Consider the following 20,649-nt stretch of genomic DNA (forward strand, 5'->3'; position numbering starts at 1 on the left):
CATTCTCTGCATTGGTTCCTTGGCCTACAAAGTCTGCTTTGACCAGGCCCAGCCTCCCTCCCTGGTCTCAATCTTGTACCACTGACATTCCAGCCATAATTGACCTCTTTCTCTTCTCGGATAATCCCTGTGCCTTCCTACCTCTGGTCCTTTGCACATGATGTTTGTTCCAGGAGCATCATTCCATTTCCCCTTCACCTGGTTCACTCCTCTCTTCCTTCCCATCCCAGCTGAGCATCATTTCCCTGGGGACGCCTTCCCTGCCCTCCTAGATTAAACGAGGTTCTCCTGCCATACACCCTCATAGGATGCTGCAGACTGTTCCTTTTCCTTTTTTTTTTTTAAACGGTGCTGCTTTTTGTTTTGTTTTCAGTTTTATTTATTTATTTTTGACGGGGCTGGGTCTTCATTGCTGTGCGGGCTTTTCTCTAGTTGCAGCAAGCAAGGGCTCCTCTCTAGTGTGGCCCTCACCTGTGGTGTGCAGGCCTCTCATTGTCCTGGGCTCTCTTTCTCGGGGGCACAGGCTCTAGGGCATGCAGGCTTCAGCACTTGGGGCACACGGGCTCAGAGGGGCCCTCCTGGGCTCTAGAGCACACGCTCAACGGCTGTGGTGCACGGGCTTAGCTGCTCTGCAGCGTGTGGGATCTTCCTGGACCAGTGATCAAACTTGTGTCTCCTGCACTGGCAGGCAGATTCCTTACCAGTAAGCCACGAGGGAAGGCCTGTAGTTTTTTTTTGTTTTTTTTTTTTAATCACTAGCATACTCTTTGTGTTCTTATTTGATTAACAACCATCTAGCCCACTGTTGTAAGCTCCTATGATGACTGGAACTGATTATTTCATTGCATAGTTTCATTGAGGTCTAAGTTCCATATCATAGACTGGCTCTGTTATCCATCCCCTTGCCTGTAAACAGGCCAAACATGTGAATACAGGACTCTGCCTTCAACATGAGTGAGACCCTGGTCTCCACGTTTTTCTGAGATGCCATGGTTCTCGCCTCTGATGCTTATCCTAACCCCATTAGTCTCCTCTGAATCCCAATCCATGATAATTGGCCTCAAATTCAACCATCAAGAATCATTCTACTTTAGTAACCACAGCTGTCATCCTTATTAAAGGGCCCTAAAACTAAGCACAACTGTTATCCCCATTTTGCAGATTAGGAACTAAGATTCGTCAAAGGTTTAACTTACCCAGAGCTACCTGGCTGAAAAGAAGCAAAGCCAGGATTCAAACCAAGTGAGACCTAGGCTTCTAGGAACCATTATTCTATACCGGCTCACAAGGACGTCTGCACTTCTCAATTGAACTTCATGACCTTAAACAAGTTAGTCAAACTGTCAGCTTCAGTAACATGGAAATAATAATAGTGCCACCCTCACAGATGATGGTCGGGTAAATGACAGCATCGTGGTGCTTGGAACCAGTGTGACGCCCGCTAGTGCCCCTGATTCCTCATAATACTCCCGGAGGGGCCAAAGACTAGGTTTCAATGTACCTGTTTGTTTTTTAAGAAGTTAGTTTATTTACTTATTTATCTCTGGCTGCATCAGTTCTGAGCTGTGGCACACGGGTTCCAGGGCGTGTGGGCTCAGTAGCTGGGGCGTGTGGACTTAGTTGCTCTGCAGCACACGGAATCTCAGTTCCCCGACCAGGGACTGAACCTGAGCTCCCTGCGTTGGAAGGCAGAATCTCAATCACTGGACCACCAGGGAATTCCCTACTTGCGCCTTTTAAAGGAATGATGGAACGAGGGTTAAAGAGGCTAACTGAAGTCCTGAGGCTCCAACTGTGCCACCAGGGGCCTGCTACCATGCACTCCAGCTCCCGTCATTTCTCCTGGGGGGAAAGGAACCCACTACTCGGTGTCCGTTGGCATCAGGAACAGCCTTTGCCCCGTGTCAAGTCTCAGACTCTGGCTGAGATGGGGGGTATTTCCTGGGAGAGGGAGCCAAGCCAGAGCCAGTCCCTGGATGAGCCAGCAGGTCCCTACCTCAGCACCCCCAAGAACCCCTTTTAGGGAGGCTCTTGGGGGCTCTATGGAGCTGAACCCTGAAGGGCCGTATCTGCCAAACCAATTGCATTTATTAAATCATAATTCATTTTTATTTGTCAAGGATGTATATGAGGTCCAATCAGGGCTCCTGATCAGCCCAAGATAAGCAGGGCAGCCAGATGGAGCTGACGGAATTTCAGCCCAAAGCAGAGAAATGACATTTCATTTAGTCTGAGCCGACCTGTCATGGGGAGATGTATGATCTCCTCAAAGCTTTTTGAAATATTGCTGATCGCTATAGGCCCCGTATTATGACATTGAGAGGTGGCCCCGAGGGGTCTGGGGACTCAGGCTGGGGGAGCCTTGGCCCATGAGAACTGAGCTGCTGCTATGGAGGAGGAAGAGCAAGAGGCTGCCGACCGCGGCTCAAATGCAAAGCGTTAGTCTCTCAGTCGTGTCCGACTCTTTGCGATCCCGTGGACCGGAGCCCGCCAGGCTCCTCTGCCCATGGGGATTCTCCAGGCAGGAATTCTGGAGTGGGTTTCCATGCCCTCCTCCAGGGGATCTCCCCAACCCAGGAATTGAACCGGGGTCTTCTGCACTGCAGGCAGATTCTTTACCACCTGAGCCACCAGGGAAGCCCTTCCCCATCTGGCTGCCCCTACCTGGCATCTTTCCTTTTGGGGGCTGTTTCTGATGTTCATTTTAACCAGATATCACCTGGACAGGCAGATGGGGAAGGCAGAGACAGGAGTGGGCTCCAGCCTGTGCCTCTGGCTTCACCCTGGGGCCACCCTAGCATTGCCACTGCGGGCACAAGCAACCTGGCGGCCAAGTCACCTCCCCTCTCAGTCTGGGTCTAAGTTCCCTTAGCTGTTAAGTGGGACTGGCCCCATCTATTCTACTTCCTCACAGAGCAACCTTGAGATTCAAGGTCAAAATGTGACTGCACAAAAGGGAAAGCACTTTACACAGTACACTATATGACACAAAGATGCTTGCTTTCTATAATGAAGTATCTTATTATTTTAAACTTGGGGGAAAATATACCCATTATCACCATCAAAGAGTAATTTTCAAAAAGTTAAAAAACTTGAATATGGTACAAATATAGACTGAACACGTGTCAGAGGTTGTGAAACTCATCAATACAGGAGCCCGCAAGAAGGTAGCTACTGCTAAGTCACTTCAGTCGTGTCCGACTCTGTGCGACCCCATAGACGGCAGCCCACCAGGCCCCACTGTCTCTGGGATTCTCCAGGCAAGAACACTGGAGTGGGCTGCCATTTCCTTCTCCAATGCATGAAAGTGAAAAGTGAAAGTGAAGTCGCTCAGTCGTGTCCGACACTTTGCGACCCCATGGACTGCAGCCCACCAGGCTCCTCCGTCCATGGGGTTTTCCAGGCAAGAGTACTGGAGTGGGGTGTCATTGCCTTCTCCACAGGAAGGTAGAGCTGGTTCAAATTGAAGATTTTCAGGGACTTGGAATTTACGGGCATTTAAACAGGAATAAGAGGCTAAGATTCCAGGATTAGATACAAAACTGGTTATTGGCTGACCGGGCAATAAGGAAATCATAACCTTTGGGTTATCTTTTCCAGTGGGGAGGAGTTATTGGCATCTCTACTGGATAAGATCTACAGGTTGACATATGACTTCAGCCTAAGCCCTTAATTGTCAACAGCAAAGTCAAACCAAAGTACATTCCCTTAGATACTAAAAAATCCTCAGGTAGGCTGCTTACGCAAATGCTCAAGGATGACTTTGAAAGGACAAGCTGCACACTCCCATCTCTAAATTTGGGGTAGCTTTTCCTTTTTCTGGCCACACTACACAGCATGTGGGATCTTAGTTCCCTAACCGGGGATTGAACCCAGGCCTCCTACATTGGGAGCACAGAGCCTTAACCACTGGACCACCAGAGAAGTACCTCGGTGATTTTTCTTATCTATCAGAGTTGCAGTAAATTGTAAATTGCCGAGAGAAAGGCAGCCAGTCCCCTCCCTCCTACTCACAGAAGCACCGGCAGAGGAAACCTAAGGCCATTACTGGGTACAAAACCCTCTCTCCATCCCTTCCATATACCTGGCTCTATCTCCTCCTCAAGAACAAACAATTTTAAATGAGGCTGCAGTGAACGTGGGTGAGCAGGTATCCTTTTCATATGGGTTTCATTTCCTTTGGATGTATACCCAGAAGTGAAACTGCTGGGCTATATGGTAGATCTATTTTCAGTGTTTTGAGGAACCTCCATATGGTTTTCCACAGTGGATGCACCAACTTGCATCCTCACCAACAGTGCACAAGGGTGCCCTTTTCTCCAGCTCCTCACCAAGGCTGTTATTGCTTGTCCTCTTGATGACAGCCATTCCAGCAAGTGTGAGAGGATGTCTCATTGTGTGGTTTTTATTTGTATTTCCCTGACAATTAGTGGCGGTGAACACCTTCTCGTGTGCCCCTTGGCCATCTGTATATCTCCTTGGGAGAAATGTCAGCTTCTCTAAGGCTGCCCCTTACCCCATTAAGGGCAGTTATCTGCATAAAGACCGGAGTCCCGCCTTTTCCCAATGGTAACACTCTGTGCCACCCACCATTTCAGGCAAGTTATCTGGACTCACAGCCACCTCTGCAGGAGACAGGTGAGGGAAGCGAAATACAAAAAGAGGAGGCAGCTTGGTTACCTGGCCAGCAGTTAGTGAAACCAGGGTCCAATCCAGGCGGCCTGGCTCCAGGGAGCATAGTTTCAATCACCAACCCCTTCTGCCTCTCCACTCACAAGAAAGCTCCTTACTGGAGGCAGAAACTGCACCAGAAATCCTCTGCAGGTCCCCACAGCAACCAAGAAAGCATTCCATTTGGAGAAAAGAGTCACAGTGGGAAATCCAAGGCTGTTTGTCTAACCAAAAATACACTGTTAACTAAAGCCATAGTACAGCTCTTTTTAGGGAAAAAAAAAAATCAGTGACAAGTTTTTAACAGTTCCATGTAAAAAGAATGTGCCACTCACATAAGTGATTTCAGTAATCACGTAACCCCTTTATGTTTCTAACAGTAGGGAGGGGAAAAAAAATAGAAATCTATTTTTTAAAAAAGTCTGAATAAAGAATTAAATTAGTAAATAATATCTAAATCAGAGTTGTTTTTTTATTTTTCTCAAAACTTGAGTTGGTTGAAAGCACTTTAATTATTCTATAATTACATGGATTAATTTATTCCCACCCCCCCAAGGGAAAGTCTATGTTCTTGGGGGTGTCATGGAAGCAAGGCCAAGATATTAATAATCACACAAGTAGCCCGATATTAAGTATAAGAAGGTTAGTAATTCGAGCTCTCTTTGCCGTTCCCCTGGTGGCCGCCCAGGCTTCTAGAGGCAGAACCACAGCCTCCAGGGCCAGACAACTGCCCCGAGCATTTCCCCCTCCGCCTCAATCCCACCCCTGGGATATATAAGCCTCAGTTCCTCACTGCTTCCCATTCACAGAGTGGTCAATCTTGGCCAGCAAACACTGCAATGAAGTCCCTGAGAGTGAAGAGAGAGGGAACTTCAGCCACACATGGCTGGGAGATGTAGTGAGGAAGAAAGAGGAACTGGGTTCACTGACAGGAACCTGGAGGAGTTTCTCTCATCTCGGAGCCTCCAGGAGCTCAGTGAGAGCTTCTCTAGACTCGGCTTGAACCGGGACAGTGCTTGAGAACGAGGGCGTGGAGTATCCACAGGCCAATAAGGGCTCCTGGCTAGTGAGACTCACAGGGTCATGGCTACCAGCGGGGCGGGGAGTGGATCCAGGGGCCACGGCTTCAGGAAGACACAGATATCGACCTCTGACATCCCCGCTATGGGCAGCAATTCACTCTGAAGAAATATGTGTCCACATCCATCCACCCTACCGAGGTCAGTATTTAAAAAAAAATGACCAAAGAGTTTTTCCCTAAATTTCCCCCTTCTTTTGGCAAATATTTTATTGCCAGAGTTCCAATAAAATAGGCTGTGCTGAGTATGGACTGTGGGTCCTGCCCCACCTGCTTCACGTTTCAATCATCAAACAATCCAACACTTGGTTTTTTTTCTGGCTGTACCACAGGGCGTATAGGACCTTAGTTCCCTGACCAGGGATCAAACCTGTGCCCCCAGCGATGGAAACATGGAGTCTTAACCATGGGAAACATGGAGTCTTAGCCACTGGAAGCACAAGTCTTAACCACTGGACCAGAAAAGTCCCTGATGCTCTCTTGCATCCACTTTACAGCAGGCAACTGAGGCTTCCCAAGGGTGATGTGCACCCCCAAGGCCACACAGTTCTTAAGCAGCAGAGCCAGCGTGAGAATCCAGGAAGGCCAACTCCCATGCAATGCTGTCCCCACTCGTGACACCCCTGCTGTTGGGGAAATGAGTCTCCAGGAGCCCACTTGTGCACCTAGACCCCTCCAACATCCCCGAGCTTCTAACGACCTGGTGTGAGAGGTTACAGAGGGTGGGCAATGGGCGGAGATGTTTTTACTCTAGTGATTTCAGTTAGTCTTGTTGTTTAGTCGCTCAGTAATGTCTGACTCTTCTGTGACCTCAAGGACTGTAGTCTGTCAGGCTCCTCTGTCCATGGAATTTCCTAGGCACGAATAGTGGAGTGGGTTGCCATTTCCTTCTCCAGCGGGGTCTTCCTGACCCAGGGATCAAACTCATATCTCCTGAACTGGCAGGTGGATTCTTTACCACGGAGCCACCAGGGAAGCCCTGTGATTTCAGTAACAGGAGTCTTTGTGCCTCTCCGGCTTCTCCTCCCTGGTCTTCTGAGTGCCTTCCACCACACAGTCAGAGAGGCCCCTAAATGGGAAATGACGCTGAGCACTAAGGCAGAGTCCTGAACAGTGTGAGCTGGGATCGGGCAACAAGAGGGAACCCCCCAGGCAGTATGGCTTTTAGAAACAGAATGCTCAACCAATGACCACTGATCATCCCCGAGTCTACACACTCATGGACAGCAGAGGTAGGTGGACAGGAGAGAATTAAGAAGATTCTCAGAGATTCTATGGAGGAAGACGTGCCGCCATGACTAATAATGTCATGAATTATAAATGACTTTATATATATATGTGTGTGTGTATATATATACACACACACACACACACACAGAACCTCACAGCCTGCAAGGCCTGCACAACCACCCCACGAAGGAAGTACTGTTATCCCTAAAATTGTATAGATGAGGAAACCCAGGGGCACCTGGCCAATAAATGGCAGAACCATGCACACCCCCAGGGGGCCCAACTTCAAACCCTCTGCCCCGCCCACCACACGCCCAGCCTCGGTGACACCTGGCCAGCCCACTTCTCCCACACTCTGTCCACAGCTCTCCTATGGCCAGGCCTGCGCACAGTAGGTACTCAAGAAACATCTGCTGGAAAACACGTTTGAGATCTCTTCACTGCTTCTCCAGTGATGCAGGATGGAAAGACCACCAGAAAGAAGGAACATGGCAAGGGGAGCTGGAAACACGTGTGATGGAACCCAGGCCCTGACTGCCTTTCCTCACCAGCCCAGCTAAAGTGACTGGAAAGAAGACAAAAAAAGCTGAGACCCCCCACAGTAGAGAGTAGTGGGGCCAACAACAGCAGGCAAAGTGATTAGTAAGGCTGTGTTTGCAGGGGGAGCGGACAGCCACTGAGAAATGGCGCAGCAGGAGACAGTGGGGAACTGGATGACAGCTGCCTCAGACCAGAGAGGCCAGCCCAGCAGGGCCCTGGCACCTCTGAGACACAGGCTGGGGTGCAAAGTAAGAGCTAAACCTCCAGATCCCCTCCCAATCCCGATGGAAGACAAGATTTGCTCTCTGGAGTGGTAAAAAGACAGATTCTGCCACACACACCACAGACCAGAGCACCACCCTGAGGACAGAGGACCCGGCCCAATTCCACATAATGACCATGCAGAGCACCCGGCCCTCTTTCCCCAGCAGGCTCCTGGGCCTCTGGAGTGGACAGGCTGGTGTCTCTTGCAAGCCACTCATCTCTGCATCCAGCTCATCCTTACCGGACTGAGCATGTCAGCCACCAGGCCTCCAGTCCCTGTCTCACCCAACCCCAGCTCCTGACTTTGTCACCTTTCTCTCGGCTAATTTCACACAAATTCAACAGGGCCTCGGCCCAGGTAGGGTCTTAAACACACTCTCACTGAAATCCAATTAACCTTCGATAAAGGTCCCGCAATCAATAGTCATCCTGTGGCTTGAGGAGGCTGCATCCAGCCCGGGCAAGCGCGCTCCCACATGACCTTTATTCTTAATGAAATCAATGACAGTCACTGTCACCAGCTCTTAAACTGACTGGCAAATATGATCTCTGGGTCAGGCCCTCAGTAATATGCCGCTTCTGGGCTCAGAGCAGAGACGAATGAGGGCCCCTGCAGGCTGCGGGCACTGCAGGCCCCATACTGGGCAGAGAGCCCACCTAGGCAGGGCAGCCACGTGCCTGGACGCACAAAACAGCGGAGGTGAAGCCTGAGGGCCCACCTGGGGCGGCCAGGGGCCCCCTGGCCCTGTGGCAGGTGGCTCCTGAACTCTAGTGAGTGTCTGAACCACCTGGAGAGTTTGTTAAAATGCTGATTCTCGCAAGCCCTCCCACCCCAGATTCTGATAAGTCGGTTTGGGATGGGGCCCAGGAAACTGCATTCAGGTCTTATCTCCTGGCAAGCCGAGAGTGGCTCTTCTGTAAAATATCCGAGCAGAACAGACCCTTAAGAGTCCAGCTAACCCAACACCTCCAGTAAGCATATTGAGGCCCAGAGAAGGAAGCAATTTGTCCAAGGTCACACAGCGGGCCACTGGCAGAGATGGAGCCTGAACCCAGGTCTCTGGCCTGCTAACATGGTGTTTTCTTAGCTGAGTCTATCAGGAACTGGCCACTTAGACTGGTCTTCAGGTCCGACTGGGCTGGGGTGCTGTGGGGTGAGGGGGGCCTCTTCAAGTGGAGTGGGGACGACTAACAAGTGCTGGAGGGGTCTGCAGCCCTGCCCACCTCCCCTCCAGAGCCACTTCCTGCTGAGCCAACAGCTTGTAGCAGCCAAGATGCCACTAACTACCCTTCCCCCCAGGATCGTGGCAAGATCTGCCTCTGGTCACTGCCCCCCTGTCCCCTGCACCTACCTCCCCAAGCGACACTCAGCCAGGCAGTCCTCAGCAGGGACAGTCACTCCAGGGACAGGCCCACTCAGGCCCACAGTCCTAGGGAGGCTTCGGAACCTCAAAAGTTCATTAGAAACTTCCAGTCACATGGAGTCTTTCACGCTACTCACAAATATACACACACATATACACACAAATAAACATACACACCCCACTAATCTTCCATGAGGCCTGTGGCTTTGACGTTGGTTGGGAATTAGGAAATTAACCTATTAACAGGTTAATTTCTGCACAGCAAGGCCTGTTCCTCGTCCACTCCTAATATCACCAATGGTCAGCAGAGCACATGGCCCACTGCCCACGGCCCAGTCTAACGTTCCTGTGCAAGGACTGAATGACATCATCTTGGAACACTACCAAAGAGCCTCCCAGGTCACGTAAACCCTAGAAGCCAGGGGCAGGGGCTTAAGAGGAGAAGGAATTAAGACAGTATGGTATTATCAGAAGGACAGACCTACAGACCAAGGGAAGAGAACAGAGCCTCCAGAAAAGACCGGCAGCGGCTTGATGACAAAGATGCCAGGTCTAAACTACTACGCGGTATGATGCCATTAACACGCAGTTCAGGGAGGGAGAAGGTGCTCCCTGGTGACAGAAGTCAGAACAGCAGTGGCTCTGGGGGCAGGAAGAAGGGTGTGGACTCTGAGGGGGCATGAGGGGCCTGCCATGGGGCTAGAAATGGCTTGTGTCTTTGCCCAGCTGGTGAGTACATGGGATGTCCATATGACAACACACGAGGTGTTCCACGAAGATCTGAGACCTCATGTAAGTTATCTTCCTTCCCTGAGTCTCTTGATTCTTCATCCCTAGAATGGAGACAAGACCTCCCTCCCTCCTAAGATTGTGACACAGAATGAGCATGGCGCCCAGAGTCAGGCAGTGAGTAAACATCAATGATCAAAGGAGGTAACAGAGAAAGGGCAAGCCCCAGGGATGATGATGATAATGAAAACAGCAACAACCATCAACTAGCTACCAATTCGGAGCTTTAGCCATGCACTAGGAGGGTGAACCTAGTCCTCTAGAAAATGGAACAACGCCTGTATGAACTTGACGTGAGCTAGAGAGGGGAAGGCTGCATTCGGATGGTGCCCTGGGAGTTGGCAAAGGTTCTGTCAGTATTCCAACTCCTTATTCGAGGAATTACTGGCGTGGCTGTCAGCCTGCTAGACTCAGGTTCCCCTGCAGCCCCGGGCAGAGATGCCTGGGAGGAGGATGGAGAAGGTGGAGGAGAAAGGACTCGGAACTCATGCCGACCTGGCTTCTGCTCCTGACTGTCCCTGCTAGCTCTGTGATGCTAGGCAACCTGTTTAACCTCTCTGAGCTTCAGCTTCTCATCTAGAAATGGGATTAATGAGATATCCTTGACAGAGCATCTGTAAGGAGTAGATTATACGTTGTCACATGTTTGGTTCCTATTAGCTGCTAATAAAAAGCAGAGACATTACTTTGTTAACAAAGGTCCCTCTAGTCAAGGCTATGGTTGTTCCAGTAGTCATGTATGGATGTGAGAGTTGGACCATAAAGGAAGCTGAGCACTGAAGAATTGATGCTTTTGAACTGTGGTGTTGGAGAAGACTCTTGAGAGTCCCTTGGACTTCAAGGAGATCCAACCAGTCCATCCTAAAGGAAATCATCCTGGGTATTCATTGGAAGGACTGATGTTGAAGCTGAAACTCCAATACTTTAGCCACCTGATGCGAAGAGCTGACTCATTTGAAAAGACCCTGATGTTGGGAAAGATTGAGGGCAGGAGGAGAAGGGGACGACAGAGGATGAGATGGCTGGATGGCATCACCGACTCGATGGATGTGAGTTTAAGTGAACTCCGGGAGTTGGTGATGGACAGGCCTGGTGTGCTGCAGTCCATGGGGTTGCAAAGAGTTGGACACGACTGAGCAACTGAACTGAACTGGGCTGCTAATAATAATTATTGCTATTGTTTTTCCCAGACCAGATTGATATCAGCCTGCCGGACTTTGCATGTTCACAGAAAATAAAAACCAACACTCTACTCCAGCCTTGCCTCATAGAGGTCAACCCAGGGCATGAGGCTGGCTTAATTTGTCTGCTAATTCATAGGATGTCCACCAGAGTCTGCTCTGCACAGAACACCGGCTTTATCTGCAAAGCTGATTCCAGAGGGTTGGAAGTGGGAGCTGTCAAGCCCAGGCCCCCAGAGGACATCACCCAGCCCCAGCTCCCACCAGCCACCTCCAGCCTTCTCCCAGGTAGCCTCACTCAGCCAGGAGCAAGCAATTCAGAGCAAATTTCTGTGTGCACTTTGAAAATCAGAGCTGCGTCTGATTAAACACCATCACGGCTCTGGGCTCACTGGACCCCAAGAGATGAATAGATTCAGGGGTGCAGCTGGCACAAGAAGCCCACTGCTGCTGGCAGGAAGTGAATTCCAGTAACTTGAAGCCCTTGGGGTCTGCTCTACTCAGCAGGCAGAGAGACCCTGCTCCCCTTTAAGACTAGGATAAGCAAGAGGTAACCTCCCCTCCCCTCCCCTCCCCTCACCTCCTCCCTGGCGCCAAAGACTCTGTACTCAAGGGTACTGGTGGACAAAGGACAAACAACCCCTGGCTAGAGGCAGGAATGTACCCCCATCCCAACCAATGGTGTGAGAGAAAGGCGAGCAGGTCTCACTGCACCCTCCTCTGCAGGGAGCACTGCCCAGACACCCTCCAGCCAACAGTGAGGGCAGCAGGCGTCAGAAGCCCCGAGCTCTGCTCCTGCCAAGTGACCCCAGGAGAGCCATTTGTCTGTCTCTGGGCTTCCACCTATCTCTAAAGCAGAGGTCTGAACTGGAACAGGACTGTTCTCCAGGAAAGCCCACCAGGCAACTCGCGATGGCCGAGCTGCCCCCAGGTGAAGCAGGGCAGGGAGTAGGGAGGCCCCTCCAGCCTCCTCGCCAGCCCAAGAGGCCCCCCCGAAGTGTTCCGGGAGCCCTGTTTCCCAAGTCAGGGGCCAACGGCTGGCCCCCAGAGGCCAAGGCCAGCTGTGGCTCACCTTTCCCAGCCATGCTCTTGGCAGCCTCTCCTTTTATGAACTTCCCTGGTGGCTCAGAGGGTAAAGCATCTGCCTGCAATGTGGGAGACCTGGGTTCGATCCCTGGGTTGGGAAGACTCCCTGGAGAAGGAAATGGCAACCCACTCCAGAATTCTTGCCTGGAGAATCCCATGGACAGGGGAGCTTGGTGGGCTACAGTCCATGGGGTCTCAAAGAGTCAGATACAACTGAGCGATTTCACTTTCGCTTTTTATGAACCAAGAGGAGTCCTGGAGTCAGAGAGACGTGGGTTTTAATCCTAGCTCTATGAGCTGTCTGACCTCAGGCAACGCACCCTCCTTCTCTGATTCTCTGATGCCTTACCTGCAAGATGGAAGCATGCAGCCCTCCCTTCTGAGATGTTTATGGAGGAAAGAGCCTGGCACAGGATGTTAGGCGTTCAGCAAACAGGAACAGTAAGAGGAGATACAGGATAAGGGAGAAAAGGACAAGCCCAAAGAGTGAGGACAATAATCTCGCTACCATGCTGGAGTGCTCAGCACACACCAGGCACTGTTCTAAGTGCGATGGTGCACAAACCTGTGGTCATCACGACCATCGTTACAAACGGAGCTCTCATCGTCCCCGCTGACGGAGGCCACACTGGCACTGAGGCCTGGGCTCCCAAGCTGCACACTCTCTGGCCACGTCCCCTGGCTCGTCTGCAGAGCCAAGGAGTGGCTTTGTCCTGGGCTGTTCCCCTACGGGGACCCTAGGCTCATCTTTGTGTGTTGCCCTGGATAAAGTAGGGAAGAGCATTCACTTCTACTAGCTCTGGTTGTCCCTTGCATTCCTTCCCCTCACCAGCCACGTGGGGCATGTCACTGCACACTTCACCCTTCAGGGACTCCCCAGGACCTTGGGGTCATGGCCGAGTTCTGCTCTATCTGCCTGCAGCCCTGCAGAACCTCGCCACTCCTCTGCCCTTCCTTGCAATACCCCTCTGCTCCCACAACTCTGCCACCCTGAGACATGCGCGCGTGCACACACACACACACACACACATGCACAAGTCTGGAAAATCTCCACTCAGACAGCTGGGGAAGCCCACCTGGAGAAGAGGTGAGCACTTTTTCCATATGGCTCCCTGGGGACGGGCTCACATCCCTCGCTGCCTGAAGGATGGTGCTAAGGATGCAGTTGTGTGACCGACTCCAACGCTGGGCTGGGAAATCCTTGACAAAAGGAACTGTGTCTGGTTCCCCTCTGAACCCACACCCCTCACACAGAGTAGGGGCTAAACAATGATGAACTCTGGTGAAAAGGTCCCCCCCCACCCCTATCTGTGGGACCCCCTGGTGACCAAGAAGAAGGAAATGGGGTTCAGGGCCCCCAGCCCACCAGCCAGCGCTCCCTGAAGGCCGGGGGTGGCAGGCAGGAGACAGAAGCCCTTCTGTATTCAGCTCTAGGCTACTCGCCGGCTCCAGCTATGTCCTCTCTGCCTGATACCTGGAGACCCAGGGAGGGCAGGGAGAGGCAAGAGGTGTGTCCAGGCCCCGCAGGACAGAAGATTAAGTCCTGAGCATCTGCACCACTGTTCTCACGTTTCTGCAAGCTGTGGGGCTCGGATGACACAAGACAGATGGTGATAATCCCCTGTTCAGGCAGGGCCTGCGAGAGGGGCCCAGCGCGTGCCCGCACCCCACTGCCCACTGCCAAGCCTGGCTCAGGAAATGGGTGGAGGGCTGCCCTAGAGCACCTGGAAGGCTGCTTCATGCTCCAGAGATTTAATAACTCTTCAGAAAAGACAGGCCCCGCTTCCAGGCCGTGAGACCTCCCCTGGACACACCTGCCCTCGCCGGGCAACCCCCGCCTGCAGCAGAGCGCGCTCGACTCACCTCATTGACGTCAATCTTGTTCCGCTCCATGTAGTGCCTGTCGTTGACCTGCCCGCCATCCACAAACTCCATCAGAAGCACTCGCTTGGTGGACAGCTCCCAGTAGATGCGGGGGACCTGGAGTGGGAGAGCGCAGGTCAGGAAGGGCTGGGAGGCTGGGGGCTCTGGGCAAGGGCTACAGATGGGCACGTGGGCCGGACATCAGCTCACACGCCTTCCAGGAACAGGAGGGAAGGCCCAGAGGGACCCCAGCAGAGACGGGCAGGGAAGGCAGGAAGCAGGCCGAGAAAGAAGAGCAGGCTGCTCCGCCTCCCCCAGCAAGGCCACAGGCCTCCCCCAGGGACCCTCCTGCTTGGGGACCAGAGAATAAGTTCCCCGCCTTCCTCAGTGCCTTCCAGACACAATGAAGGGCACACACTAAAAGTGGGGCTTAGGGGAAGTACATGGAACCTCTCAGATCTGAGCCACAGTTGGGGTTAAAAGCTATTTCTCTCTCACCAGGCTTATTTCAGGCTTCTCATGTGAATATAAACACTCTGCCTCAGTTTCAACACCTGTACAATGGGTGTAATTATTATATACGTGAATGAATAAATTTTAACCGGGTGATAAATTTTTCAGTTAGGAAGTCCTGTGTTTTCTCATGACCATTCCCGGCAAGCCTTCTGTGGCAGACAGTGTGCTGAAGCCTAACCCAACACCTATCCCCAATCCTCCTCTTCCCCAGGAAAAATGAAATACTTTCCCTGCCTGCCTTGCAGTAGTTATGGCCATGTGACACAGTTCTGGCTTGTGAGTCACAAGCGGAGGTCTGCTAGAGGATGTGGGAAGGCTTTTACTTTCTTAACAAAAAGGGATGTTTATAAATATTGCAACTCTTCTTACCCTTCTCTTCCTACCTTGAGAGTGAAGTGATACCTGGAGCTGCAGCAGCTGTTTTATAACCATGAGGAAAATTATAAGAAAATCACAGAGATCCCAGTTCTGACACTGTCAGACCACTGAGACAATATCAACAGGCAACTGCGGCAAGTCTTCCTGTTATGTGAGGAAAATACATTCTTTTTGTTTAAAACACTCTAGATGGAGCTGTCAGTTATGTACAAACAAATGCATTCCTAACTGATATACTCTCTAATTCCCTCTGATTCTAAGGACACCCAATAACCAAAAAGATACTAGATTTCCCTAGAAGCAGCCAAGACATTGGGCTGTACCAAGGACTGTCGAGTTGCCATGTGAGTGAGTGACACCTATGAGTCCCACCGATGTCAGGAGGGAGGAAGGACCAGGCTTTCAGCACGCCACAATTCCCCAACAACTTCATGGGCTTATTCCAGTTACAGATAAAGAAGCAAGGGCAGCTAATTCAAGCGATTAGGGGGAATAAGGTCTTCCCTCATCCCAGCTCTCAAAGTTCACACAGCAGTAAGACAGCAGGCTTGAGCCAAGAAACTTTTTTTGCTCCCCACTCTACTAACAACTGTTGTGTTTGAATCTAGCCACTTAAATCCTCCATGCCTCCGTTTTTCTCATTAAAAAGGAGACTGTGGGACTTCCCTGGTGGTCCAGTGTTTAAAAGTCTGGACTCCCAATGCGGGGGGATAGGTTTGGTCCTTGGTCAGGGAACTGAGATTCTGCATGCCCTGGGCATGGCCAAAATAAAAGAAAAAAAAGGAAGGAGACTCTTCCTGCTCCATCTCAATAAGGAGTTCTGGGGACAAAGGGGGCCGTACATACAGGAGAACCCTCTGGAACAAATTTCCTACTGAAACCAAGGCATCATTTTGTTTATTCCTTTCCTGCGGTTTTTGCCATTTATAAATCTAGACCAATGGAGAAATCTGGGGCCCTATGTCACTTTGAACTTAAAATTCGGTCTCGCTTGGCATTTTTTAAAAAGTCTCTTTGAACTTAAAATTCGGTCTCGCTTGGCATTTTTTAAAAAGTCTCTTTAAAAATACGAGTACAAGTTTGCTGCTGCTGTTTGAAAGAAAGTGAAAGCAGCTCAGTCATGTCCAGCTCTTTGCAATCCCATGGACTGTAGCCTGCTAGGCTCCTCTGTCCATGGAATGCTGCAGGCAAGAATACTGGAGTGGGTTGCCATTCCCTTCTCCAGGGGATCTTCCCGACCCAGGGATCGAACCCAGGTCTCCCGCATTGCGGGCAGATTCTTTACCAGCTGAGCCACCAGGGAAGATGCTGTTTGAGGCTTCGAAGTAAAAGGGACATACTTGGGGGTTAAGTCTTTCCCCTTGTATGTCTGGGGCCGAAGCTTGACAGTGGGGTGCCTGGGGCTCTAGAGACTCGCTGTCAGACACCCCTCTGTGCCTGCCTGGAGCAACGTGGAAAACAGCCATGCAAGAGCCAGAGATGCAAAGAGAAAACCCCAAGGCTGGAGACTGCCTGGGTTTTGGTCAGGGTTCTAAGTGTGCTAAGACCCCATCCCCTACCTTTCCCCCAGGTCTCCCTCCAAATGCAACCAACCCAGCCTCACAATAGAATGTGTGTCTGCGGAGGCACTGCTTAGCTCTGAAACAGCAGAGACAGCACCCACCCCCCACCCCCGCCAGAAAAAAAGCAAGGCAGAGGGGTTTGTCGTGGGAGCTCAGGGAGGACTGCGGTTGCCCCTCGATGGATGTAACACAGAAATGACTGCAAAATGCAAAAGTGCTTCCTGCTCAGTTAGGAGACACTTGGCCTGACGGGATATAAGATCAAGTGACTTGCCCCTAAATCAGCACGTGAGCAGGAGGGTTAAGGGGGACCAGGTGAAATTCACTTCACCCGAACACTCATGTTTCACCACCATTCCTTTCTCAGCTTTTTCCATCAAAGAAGGGAAAATGAAGGAGAAAAATTTTGAAAGAGGCAATAAGAACCACCCTGTCCCCTGCCCAAACAAAAATCAACCTGGGAGGCTCGCAGTCAAGGTGCCTGCTGACCCCAGAGGCAGGGTCACGCCCGGCCCTCAGGACCTCTGGGTCTGGGGGGTCTACCTCCTCACGGCAGGAGGGCCCACCCCTGTAGGCCCCATCTTCCCCCCATACCAGAGCCAATCCTGACCCCAAGAAGGAGAACAGAGAGTAGGGAAAGTTCCAGCCCAAGACCTTGACCTCAGCCTCATTAACGGGCCCTGACCTGCGCTTCCTCTTTGTTCCGGTGCCTGGCAAGCACACCTGGGAAGGAAGGCCTGGCACGTCTGGGCCAGCACCCATCATCTGGGGCCACGGAGCTCCCCGAACCTGAGGCCAGTGGAGCAGGGCACAGGCCTGCAGTCAGATGGCCAGGCTGGAGCCCCAGCTCTGCCTCTGCCAAGCTGTGTGACTTGGGTAAGTTGCATAATCGCTCTGAGCAGCGGTTCCCTTGCCTGTAAAAGGCTGACGACAATTACAATGAAAGCAACGTTCCCTGCTTCCTACAGGCGTGGATGAGGCCCTGGCGCTCAGCAGCACAGCAGCCGCCATGCGACAGCCACAGAGAATTTCACAGGTGGTTCTGATACAGAACCAAGGCTGGGAGTTGATGCTACAGACAGTTCAGCATAACTCAGACTATTGTGAGTGTTTTGTGAAAGTTGCTCAGTCGCTTCCAACTCTTTGCAACCCCCATGGACTATATAGTCCATGGAATTCTCCAGGCCAGAATACTGGAGTGGGTAGCCTTTCCCTTCTCCAGGGGAATCTTCCCAACCCAGGGATCGAACCCAGTTCTCCCGCCTTGCCAGTGGATTCTTTACCAGCTGAGCCACAAACTCAGATCTGCCCATCAATTATTCCAGAGGGACCAGAGCACAGTGGTTTAACAGGTGAGCTTGGGGCCAGGCTGCCTCTGCCCTTTCCCAGGAAGCTGTGTGACTTTGGATGAGTGGCTTCATCTCTCTGGGCCTCATCTTCCCCAAGGCTGACATGGAGTTAATAATGGCATTTCTCTTGTGGGGTTGTGTAAGGATTAAGGAGGAAATATACAGGGACTTCCCTGGTGGTCCAGTGCTTAAGATGCCACACTCCCAATGCAGGGCTCAGGGGTTCGATCCCTGGTTGGGGAACTAGGATCCCACGTGCTGCATCCCACAGCCGAAAAAGAGGGAACCAACGAGTAAACACATAAAGTACTTTAAAAAATGTCTAACACAGCCTAGCCATGTAAAAAAAAATTAAAGGATACAGTATTAATAACTAGACATCAGTTCTTCTTAATCTTTGAGATCCTTAGAAAGCTATTTCACCAGAAGCATGCTCATCCGTGCAGGGTTTGCCCCCACTTTCGAGAGAGTCCCAGGCCCCTTGTGTGCTCAGTTGCTCAGTGGTGTTCCACTCTTTGCAACCCCATGCACTTGGCAATACCCACCAGGCTCCTCTGTCCATGGACTTCCCAAGCAAGAATACTGGAGCGGACTGCCATCTCCTCCTCCAGGAGATGTTCCTGACCCAGCACTAGAGAACCCTGGAGGGGCCCCTGCTCCAGAGACAACCCCCCACCAAGCCCCTCCTCCCCGTATACAGACTCGCTCCCATCCCTTGCAGTCCCAAACCCTGTGTTTTTAAGGCGTCTGCCTCTATCTTGGCCCAGCTGTCCCCAAGGTCAGTCGCAGACCTCACTGCCTGTCCTGTCGCCTCCCACACACTCTGATGCCAGATCCACAAACGCCCTGGTCTTGACCGTTCGGCCTGGCTGCCCCCTCACCTTGGCCCGGTCTCCCTGACGTGCATTTGCATTCAGTGCTTGTCTGAGGTGCGGCGATTTATAGCACAGGGCTGAGGTTATTAAACCCACTGGAAGAGGCCTCACACACCGAGAGGTAAACTCTGTGCTGAGGCTTAATTACGCACAGATGTTGTGATGGGGTGCCAGTGTGCAAAAGCAATCTATCTCCTGTTTGAAGAGCTGAACTGGGTGCGCGGCGCAAAATTTGCTTCCCACTTGTTATGTGTTTAGGCAAAATTAATTACTTGGGAGCCTTAATTCCACCATTCTCTTAGGAATGGGGTGCAGGCTTGAGAAGCAGCAGGTCAAATCGTTACATTAATTATTCACCCATTTGGCATCCTCATTTCAAAAATTTGTGTTATTATTATTATTACATGTCTTGGTCTGACAGATGCTAGTTGGCCCCAGCCAGGGGACAATTTTGCTGTTTCCATGGGAACAGTGGAGGAGATGGTTCTGTTTGTCTGGCTCACAGTACTGGTGCCGAGGACCACCCCTGCTGGGTAAGAGGCAACAGAATGTCCTTAGACGAGCACCAGAGTTGAAGTCAGAAAATGCTGTTTGTACCCCAGCTCTTCTCCTCTAAGACTGCCATCTGTAAAATGGGATGATGGTTTTTGGAAGGACCTCGTGTCCCTGTGTCTGCCTAGTACTCAGAGCCACAGAAGAAACATTCAGTAACTTCTGCCTATCCGCTTGCACAATCAGCACTTCTTGGAAGCCCCCACTGAGCTCCTTATCTGGGCAGAATTAAATACTTCCTCTCGGGCACCCACAGAAACAGAGATCAGTCTCTGCCATAGTGCCAACAATCCGAACTACACAACCCACTGTGTGTGTGTCCCCCACCAAATGGGAAGTCTTCTCAGGCAGGAGCCAACCATCTCTGGCTTAATCTACACACCCCCAGATCCTAGCACCACCACAGGCTCAGGAAGTGCTCGATAAATGTGGAATAACGGAATGAAACAAAAGGAATAGGTAAGCGGAAGAGTCATTTAGACCCGACAACACAATGCTTATCAGTTAATATTATCACTTGTGTGAGAAAGCCAAGTTTTCATTGAATTGGGACCAGATCATCTGGATTTGTGCCCACAAGAAGGTCTGCACACACAGTGGCATTTCCCTTGTAGGGCTGTGTAAGGACCAGCCCGTCAAGCAGGCTGGGAGCATCTTGCCAGACCCGATGCACTCAAAGAGCTGAACTTTGCCAGTGGCTACACCATCCACCAAATCAGTGTCTCAAGACGCCACACCGATCACCCGAGTTGTGGGTCTTCATCCCATGGACCAAGATTTAGGATTCTCAGGCAGCTAGTGTAGACACACCCTCCCCACCTCTGTTCATCAAACTGGAGAGTGTAAGTATAAACCACTGCCTCCGGCTTCTCAGGATGTCTTCAGAAGCCACGTGGACACTTCAGTCCCAAGCAGGAGACCTTCCAGTCCACGTGCTGAGACACCCTGCCCAGGAAGAGCCCCACTTGACCGTTTGCTCCAGAACTAGGACCCGGAGCCCTGTGCCCCATCTTCCCACAATCTCCAGGCCTCTCCAGCAGAAAAGCAGAGAATGGATCTCTTCCAAGAGTTGAAAGCCAAGCTCTCCGCATAGACACCAGAGGCTCCTGACCCCCGCATTGCTATGACGAAAGGGGTACCCCTGGTAAATGGGTCCAAGCCCCGCCACAAAACGTGTTGGAAGAGCAAGTGCAATGGGCTTGATCTGTCTCGTTCCAACCTCCATGGAACCTGTGGGGAACATCAGGACAGTCCTCCAAGACCAGCTCCAAGGCCGACTCCTCAGCAGAGCCTTCCCTGCCCTGCTCCGCCTGGAAGCCCCTTCTTCTGAATCCTTAAAGCAGGATCTCTC

General features: G+C 51.4%; 1 protein-coding gene across 4 annotated transcripts in view; it reads right to left on the bottom strand.

Moving 5' to 3' along the window:
• The window catches only part of ADCK1 (aarF domain containing kinase 1), a 128,292-nt gene that overhangs the window by 9,395 nt on the left and 98,248 nt on the right, over positions 1-20,649 (bottom strand). For all 4 annotated transcript variants that reach the window (XM_025295144.3, XM_006052893.4, XM_025295145.3 and 1 more), the window contains one exon: positions 14,067-14,183. In XM_025295144.3, coding sequence (XP_025150929.3) covers positions 14,067-14,183 — 117 coding nt within the window. The remainder of the gene's footprint in view (positions 1-14,066; positions 14,184-20,649) is intronic.

The sequence above is a fragment of the Bubalus bubalis genome, chromosome 11 (assembly GCF_019923935.1).
Source record: "Bubalus bubalis isolate 160015118507 breed Murrah chromosome 11, NDDB_SH_1, whole genome shotgun sequence".
NCBI lineage: Eukaryota > Metazoa > Chordata > Mammalia > Artiodactyla > Bovidae > Bubalus > Bubalus bubalis.